Genomic DNA, 8,595 nt, shown 5'->3' on the forward strand with positions numbered 1-8,595 from the left:
AGACACCGCTGTGAGCATCTGAGTGAGCAGGAGGTTAGGGGAAGGGGGAGGGGAGGAGGGCCTGCCAGAAAATTGAAGGAACCCTGGGAGGGAGTGGCCTCAACAGTATGACTCTGGAGGCTGTGCGACACCCACTGAACTCAGCCAGCTTCAGCAGGCCCCCCTCACCTGCAATGTCCTGGAGGTTCCCAGGGAGACACATCCCCCAACACTTGGTTTCTATCCCGTGTGTCCGTGTCCCCCCCCCCCCCCCCCCCCCCCGCTTCCAGTTCTTCGCACTTTCCTGGAGTCAGCTATGAAACACCTGCTCCTGCCTGGCATGGTGGAGTACAGCTGTGATTTAAGCACTTGGAAGGCTGAGGCAGGAGGATCACCCTGGAGACTATCTTGAGCTGTAGAGTATAACCCTATCCCAAAAATCAAACAAAACCTAACTAACCAAACAAAAACATAAACAACGGGCGGGCGTGGAGTCAGGTCTAAAGCCTGCTCAGCCTGGGAGGGCTGAAGAGGACACGGAAGTGAGTCTCGTCCACACCTCCTTATGGGGTGGTTCCGTCCAGAGCGAGGAGACTCGTGTGTGTATCGCATGTGTGTTTATTTGAATGTCGTGTGTGTGGGCGTGTGTGTGTGTGTGTGTGTGTGTACACAAACGTGTGGATCTGGCTGGCGAGGGAACTGGCTCGATCCTGAAAGTGTCTACAGGAATGACACTCAGGATGGTGGCAGGGTGGGCTCACGTGGGGGAGTAGAGAGGAGCTGTGGACTCTGATTATTTCAACCTTGAAAACTCATTCCGATTACAATTTACAACCTGGCGACAAAGGCTGCGGTCTCTGCAGTAACCACCGCTCAGGGCTTTGAGAGAGAAAATCCTCCCCACCTTCCCCGCTGCCTGTCACCCGTGGCTGAGCCAAATGCATCTCTGCCTTACGGTGCCCCGGGACACAATTAGGACATCTTCAAACTGTTGCTGCTGTCACTGCGCCATGTGTCTGGAATTTATTTCCTCCTGTGGCTCTTTGCACACGTGCCTCACCTCCTCCCAGAGCTGTGAGGCTCCTGCTGGGCCTGGGCTTCTGTGCATCTGTGAGAGAGGGGACACTGATTCCCTTTTCCCCTGCCACCTCCCTGCTCTAGACCTGCTGACAGGGGTCCCTAATGTTGTCTCTGGCCTGGCTAGACACGGGGATGGTCTGGGCCTGGGGCGAGAAGAAAGAGCGGTATGGGGGGGTCCGTGGAGCAAGAGGTTCAGATCACCACCCCACTGAAGGGCACTTTAGCCGATCATTATTACCTTCTGTGGGGTACAGGCCAGGAGTCCAAGGCTGGGAAGAGAAGGAAAAGGAAAGAGAGAGGGAGAGACACAGAAGAGAGAGATGAGAAGGCCTTCACAGCCTGGGGACTCTCTGGTGGCCATCTTAATTTGTGTCATTTGTAGCTGGGCTAGCACGTTGAGGCGTCGGTGGCCAGCCCTGTGATACTGCCAGTTGGAGAGTCAGGAGGGCTGGGCATGAGTCTGCATGGAGCCTTTCCACAGCACCCCTGCCGAGACAGCTCCTGGAGGGTGTCTGCGTCCTTAGCATCCCTTTCCCCAGAGACCTATGACCCCAGAGGAAGCACAGAGTGGCCCCGGAGCCAGTGCACCAACATGATTCTGTGGAAAGGTTCCAGGGGGAGCCAGGGCCGGGAGAGGTCAGGGATATTGCTCCAGAGGGGCTGCTGGCCTTGGGGCCACATTTTCTGCTGCTGCCTCCTGCTGCATTCCGATCCTTGCCCAATAACGGACTTCTTACTGAGTGTGCCCTGAGTGAAGGTGGTGGGGGACTGCGAGGGAATGGGGTTCAGGGCCTGGGTGTGGGGTACCAGGAGGGGGTCTTGGCTGGGATATTGAGCTGGTTCTAGGAGAGAATTTTGGGAACTGAGCCCAGCCCCCATCTTCTGCTGCTGTGTTCTCTCCTGGCCTCTCAGCACCCCGTGGTGGGGGCTCTGACAGGAAGATGCGATGGGCAAACTGGAGGATCCGCTTTCTGCTGCTCCAGCTGTTTGTGTCTTGACCCGGAACTGACAGTACCGTTAGCAGATTAGACAGTGGGGCTCGGAGGAGGCATGGGGCAGTGGTGGGAGGAGGTACAGGCTGGCTCTGGAGATCGGGATACTCACCATGCCGCCCAGAGACCCCACCCTGTCTGCGTGGCTGGAGCATGCCTCTCCTGACCTCTGTTTTCTTTCTCGTGGCAAGAGGGTAGAGGCAGGCAACCAACCGCTCCCCTGCCCCAGGCTATTGCTGCTGGCATCTCCAGTGTCCACTCTCAACCAATGAATACCTACCCTGGCCGAGCCAAGGATAGTCCTGGCCAGCAGTCTACGTGACCAGCCAGACACTAGTGACAGGTGCCATGGCCCATCAGCCCCACCTCCAGGATTCAGGGGACCGTGAATGCCTTACTGGTGTGAGGGGATTGGATAGTGGGGTACACACTAGAAATGGCACTGAGCTCTCCCTACCCCAGGTCTGATTCTGAGGTGCCATGGGCAGGGGGATGGACATGTTGACCTCCAAAGTTCCTAGACAGTGGGGGCTGAATGGTAATCCAGCCCATGGGGCCTCTGTGCATGCTCTCCATGTCCTTGGGCAGAATCTGGGAGTGTGGCTAAGACCCAGCCAGTGCCCTTGTTTCTCTCCGTGGCTAGGCAGTGTGCAGGGCTATGGCTTTCCAGTTCCCTGGGCTTCCTGGAGTCCCTGTCTACTTCCTCCCTTCTCCTGCCAACACCTCTTTTCAGCCTTCTGCTGCTTCCTTCCCATACCCAGCACTGGGGCGAGGCCTGGGGTTAGAACGCATGCATCTAGCTCCCGCTAGGACCCTGCCTGTCGCCCAGTGTTTCTGTGCCTTAGTCTCTCCATTGCAGAGGGACTGTGGCATCCTGGATTCAATCCCGAGACCCACATGGTACAAACAGAGCTGACTCCTCCAAGCTGTTCTCCGACCTCCACATGTGGGCTGTGGTATATGAGTTCACACATATAATAAATAATAAATGTAATTCAAAAAAATGTCACAAAGAGAGAAGGGGGTGGAGAGATGGCTTAGTGGTTAAGAGCACTCATTGCTCCTCCAGAGGACCCAGGTCAATTCCCAGGACCCACATGGCAGCTCACAGCCATGTATAACTGTGGCTTCAGGGGATCCAATGCCCTGCTGACCTCCATTGGCGTGCACATGGTGCCCGTGCATACATGCAGACCAAAAGCTCATACACATAAAATAAATAAATGTTAAAAACATAATACTCAGGAGCTGATTCACAAAGCCAGGCACATACAGGGCCCAGCATAGCCTCTGACTCAGGCAAGCTCAGCAGATCCTGGAAGGCATAGTTTTTATGATCATCACCACCACACAGAGCTCAGGCCAGGAGCTGCTGCTTCAGAAGCCCCCATCCTGGCCACTCTTGCCTAGGTGACACTGTTTGGCCACTTGCCTGGGCCTCGTCCCCTCACGGCCTCAGCAGGGTTGGCAGACCCACTGACGACACCCAGACTTCTGGAGGCTGGGGGCTTACACACGGCTGCTGAAAAGAGTCTGAACGGCCACACAGGGGAGTGTTGTAAGAAGCCTTCCCAGGAATGTGTAACTCCCCCCTACCGCCTCCTGGTAAGGTCCCAGTCACAGCCAAGTTTGAGTCTCCCGCAGCTCACCTGGGAGACCGATGAGAGAATGGGGCAGGGGTTACAGGCAGGCGTGTGGGCGGCCTCTGCACTTTGAATGACAGCTCCTCTGTGGCCACAGAGATGGAGCCTCCCTCTATCCATGTCCCTCAGCTTGGATGCTCTAGAACCTCCTTGTAATCCAAGGCCACATGTAATTAGGGAAGAACTGTGTTCAAGTGGCTGGGAGAAGTGGCTACAGAGTCGGGCGAGGTCCAGTGACCCTCACGTCCCTTCCTTCCGTGATGGGACCCAGTACTGATGCAGGCACAGCTGGCCTGATGAAGATGGCAGCTGTTTTTCTGGGAGGATGGTACCCTACCCCGGGGATATGTGGAGGAGGTGGGGCGCTTCAATCGGTGGTGACATGACTACTGGGGATCCCCTCAGGCTGCTGCTGGGAAGGCTGTGACTGAACTGGGAAGCATTGCAGGGCTGTGGCAAGTGGTGTCAAGCAACAGGAAAGCATTGAGGGCACCAGGAAGCCAGATTTAGCCTCTTTGGGCCTCCTTTGTTTGTGTCTTAGGAAGAGGGTGTCGTGGTCTGGAGTGGCAGCCCACGGAGAGCTGCTTCTGGGATACCATGGCCCTTGGAAGTGACCCAGCTCCTGTCCTGGCTGCTCCCAAGCCTGTGGGGCAACTGTTTTCTTGGTGATCCCGGTCAGCTGAGAGAGGGTTAGCACATGCTACAGGGCTGCCTACTGAAGATGGCAGGATCAAGGGGCTTGTCCTGGCTGTTCTGGGGCCTAGTGGGGTACAGTGTAGGCCGTGGACTCACCCTTTTACCCTCTGAGGTCACTTTCTGAGCTTCATTGGCGCACCCTCTGGTGATGAAGCAGCCGTGGGGAGACCTGGCTGTGCCCAGCCCGGGCCATGCTCAGGGTCCCACTGCGGTGCTGAGCTCAGAGGGCCTCATGGGTGCCCGGCATGCTGTTCCTTCACAGACCGAGAACGCATCGGGCAGGACTCAGCCTACGAGCAGGAGGGGAAGGTGCAGTTTGTGATTGACGCGGTGTATGCCATGGGCCACGCACTGCACGCCATGCATCGTGAACTGTGTCCTGGCCGCGTAGGACTCTGCCCTCGCATGGACCCCGTGGATGGTACCCAGCTGCTTAAGTACATCCGGAACGTCAATTTCTCAGGTGGGGGCCTGAAGCGGGACACTACTTGTCTCTGGGGTGGTCAGGGCCTTGCAGCTGCAGGGTATAGAGGTCTGGGCTCATAAGGGTGGGAATGGCGGTCTCTGCAGATGTTCTGGGCGGGCGTCTTCCCGGAGATGCCTCTGTCTTTGCATCAGGGTGAAGGCTCAGCAAAGTCCTTCCATGCAGGCATTGCAGGGAACCCCGTAACCTTCAATGAGAACGGAGACGCACCAGGACGTTATGACATCTACCAGTACCAACTGCGCAATGGCTCAGCTGAGTACAAAGTCATCGGCTCCTGGACTGACCACCTGCACCTCAGAGTAAGCCTGAGGACAGGGAGGGAGCATGGGGGGCAGACTGCAGGTGCCTGGCGGGGTCAGAGGTCACTGGCTGACACCAAGCTATCTGAGAGTGAGTCCCTGGCTGCCAAGACCTCACTAGAAGGTAGCCATTTTACCCAAGAGGTGCCCTTGGGGTGATACCCCCAGCAATGAGACAGTTTTGTTTTGTTTGGGGTTTTGTTGTTGTAGTGAGTTGTCTGGGGCTTCGTCTCTGCACTGCAGGAAGCGCGTTCCCAGAGGACAGAGCATGATACCTTACAGTCTCCTCCAGGTATCCTCTCAAGGCAAGGAGCTGCCCAGCACAGACCCCCTCATTCCACACCCCAGAGCCTTCACAGCTGGAGCAAATGTCTCAGGGTACTGTCCCTAGGGAGGTCACATGGCTTGGAGGGACAGCCTGTTCCTGGAACATGGTTCTCCAGGGTTGGACGGAGAGCAGGAGGATCGGACATGTTTTGCTCAGAGGACAGAGGCAGCCAGGCCTGTTCACAGTGGCAGTTTGGCGCGTGCGCACCTCTCTGTACTGCCATTCTAACGGTGTGAATCTTCCTGAGAAGCTCTGGAACTTGAAGGCTGGGTAGCTGTGTGTATAGTTCTGAAGGTCCCCTCTTCCCTCCCTGCCGGTCTGTCTGTTTCCAAGTCCCAGCTTGGCACCCTCCTGCTGCCTGTTCTGCCCCTGATCTAAGGAAGGGACCGGGTCACAGCAGTGAGGTAAGATGAGGGCTGGTGACTAGGTTTCGGTTGCCGGAGGAGCCACAGCAGGCAATCTTGCTGGAGCTGAGGGAGAGAACCAGGGTCGCAAGGCTACCTAAGGGGATCTGTAGGTGAAGAAAGCTACCCTAGTGAGGTCCTACAGGACTCCCTGTGGGAGTCACTGGGAGTGACAAGAGGCAAGGTGACTTTATACCAGCAACTCTTGGAACAGGTGGAGAGCAGCGGCTCAAAGGGTCAAAGTGTTTTCTCAAAGGTGCACAGCCCCCCGGGCATAGTGCAGACCCTAGGTTCTTCCTGGGAACCAGGGTTTTCCAGAATATCCATCATCGTCCTGGGACCTCATCTTTCCTTCAGGACCACTGCATACCCACGGCTCCCTTTGGCTTGGGAGTGATACATCCCATAATATACAGAGCCCACGCAAACCTCTTCTTTATGCCTTGCCCTCCCCTACTCCCTGCTACTCAGTTCTGGAGCTCTCTGAAGAGCCTCAACTATCTGAGCACATTCCCGCAGGAGAGGGCATTCAGCAAACACGCACAACACTCCTGAGCGTGACACACTCCTGGGCGTGACACACTCCTGGGCGTGACACACTCCTGGGTGTGACACACCCCCGTGGCTCCCTTTGCTTGCCACAACTGCATCCTCAGAACCCTGCACTGAGCTTCATTTTGAGCTGGATGTACAGGACCGCTAACCATTGGGTTCTCCTTAAGTGGCCTCTGATTACACCTCTGCTCCTCCTTTCAACTGAACAGGACTCTGGAGTTGCTGGGTGGAAGGGAGCTCAGGGCTGAGCCGTGAGGCTGTTGTCTTCCACTCTGCTCAGGGCATGAGAACCACACGGGAGGGGCTCCACCCAGGCAGAGGTCTAGGCGGGTTGAAATGGGCACCATGCTTTCCAAGCCCCGGGGTTTGGAAGCCGGGACTCTCGGGGTCTTTGCCCTGCACTGATGCTCAGCATGACTCTAGCGTGTCACTTCTAGGCTCTCTAGACTCAGTTTCTCCAGAGGAGTATTGAGAGTTTCAATTCTAGCTAGGTTAGTGGTGTCTGGGTCACATGGGTAAGTTGTCTGATTCCAACTGTCAGCCAGTCAGCTCTGGTGAAGTCCAGGAAGCTGACCGTTTGGCCAGTGATGGACCGATCCAGGTGTGCAGCCAGAGATGATCTCGGGGGTAAGGTCTGGGTGCTGCCAGCATATCCTGAAGCCAGCTCTGTGGTGCTGTCATTGCCAGATAGAGCGGATGCAGTGGCCAGGGAGTGGCCAGCAGCTGCCGCGCTCCATCTGCAGTCTGCCCTGCCAGCCGGGTGAGCGGAAGAAGACAGTGAAGGGCATGGCCTGCTGCTGGCACTGCGAGCCCTGCACAGGGTACCAGTACCAGGTGGACCGCTACACCTGCAAAACCTGCCCCTATGACATGCGGCCCACGGAGAACCGCACCAGCTGCCAGCCCATACCCATCATCAAACTGGAGTGGGACTCACCCTGGGCTGTGCTGCCCCTCTTCCTGGCTGTGGTGGGCATTGCTGCCACGTTGTTTGTGGTGGTCACTTTTGTGCGCTACAATGATACTCCTATCGTCAAGGCCTCGGGCCGGGAGCTGAGCTACGTGTTGCTGGCGGGCATCTTTCTGTGCTACGCCACGACCTTCCTCATGATTGCAGAGCCAGACCTGGGGACCTGCTCACTCCGCCGTATCTTCCTGGGGCTCGGCATGAGCATCAGCTACGCTGCCCTGCTCACCAAGACCAACCGCATTTACCGCATTTTTGAGCAGGGCAAACGGTCGGTCAGTGCGCCACGCTTCATCAGCCCGGCCTCCCAGCTGGCTATAACCTTCAGCCTCATCTCCCTGCAGCTGCTTGGCATCTGTGTGTGGTTTGTGGTGGACCCCTCCCATTCAGTGGTGGACTTCCAGGACCAGCGGACACTTGACCCCCGCTTTGCCCGGGGTGTGCTCAAGTGTGACATCTCTGACCTGTCGCTCATCTGTCTGCTGGGCTACAGCATGCTGCTCATGGTCACATGTACCGTGTATGCCATCAAGACTCGGGGTGTGCCCGAGACCTTCAACGAGGCCAAGCCCATCGGCTTCACCATGTACACCACCTGTATCGTCTGGCTGGCCTTCATCCCCATCTTCTTTGGCACCTCACAGTCAGCCGACAAGGTGGGTGGTGGGGGCTCAGGGGGCATGGCCGAGTGGGGATTGAGAGCAGGAGCCCAGAGCCCAGGCAGCCCTGGGTGACACCTTCTGTTATACCTCACTCTGTTTTCTCTCTCAGTTGCAGGGTTTCCCCTTCTGGGGTTTTTATCTCCCATGCTGAGGGCAGGTACAGGCAGACGCCAAACTTCTCTATGGGGTGCCCTTGTGGTGTGGGCCCACATCCAAGGAAGATGGCAGCTTGAGAAATTGTTTTTGGCATCACCAGGGGAGTGATCCCTGGGAGTCTCTCCTGTGTGTCTGGCAGGGGTATCTGGGTCGGTTGCTGCTAGACTTCCTTTTCCCTCACCCCTGCCTAGTGAGTTCCTCTCCTCCCAGAGGCCAGACCTCTGCCTTCAGACACTGGGGCCAGCCCTATCCTGGATCCCTCTTCTCCCATCCTGGATCCCTCTTCTCCCATCCTGAACCCCTGCCCTCCCATCCTGGACCCCTGCCCTCCCATCCTGGATCCCTGC

The 8,595-nt window shown here is 57.0% G+C and overlaps 1 protein-coding gene across 2 annotated transcripts in view; it reads left to right on the forward strand.

Moving 5' to 3' along the window:
• Positions 1-8,595, forward strand: part of Grm4 (glutamate metabotropic receptor 4) — a 94,556-nt gene that overhangs the window by 75,890 nt on the left and 10,071 nt on the right. For both annotated transcript variants that reach the window (XM_013351222.2, XM_005360385.3), the window contains exons 7-9: positions 4,653-4,853; positions 5,040-5,176; positions 7,151-8,086. In XM_013351222.2, the coding sequence (XP_013206676.1) occupies positions 4,653-4,853; positions 5,040-5,176; positions 7,151-8,086 (1,274 nt within the window). The remainder of the gene's footprint in view (positions 1-4,652; positions 4,854-5,039; positions 5,177-7,150; positions 8,087-8,595) is intronic.

The sequence above is a fragment of the Microtus ochrogaster genome, linkage group LG2, assembly GCF_000317375.1.
Source record: "Microtus ochrogaster isolate Prairie Vole_2 linkage group LG2, MicOch1.0, whole genome shotgun sequence".
Taxonomy (NCBI): Eukaryota; Metazoa; Chordata; class Mammalia; order Rodentia; family Cricetidae; genus Microtus; species Microtus ochrogaster.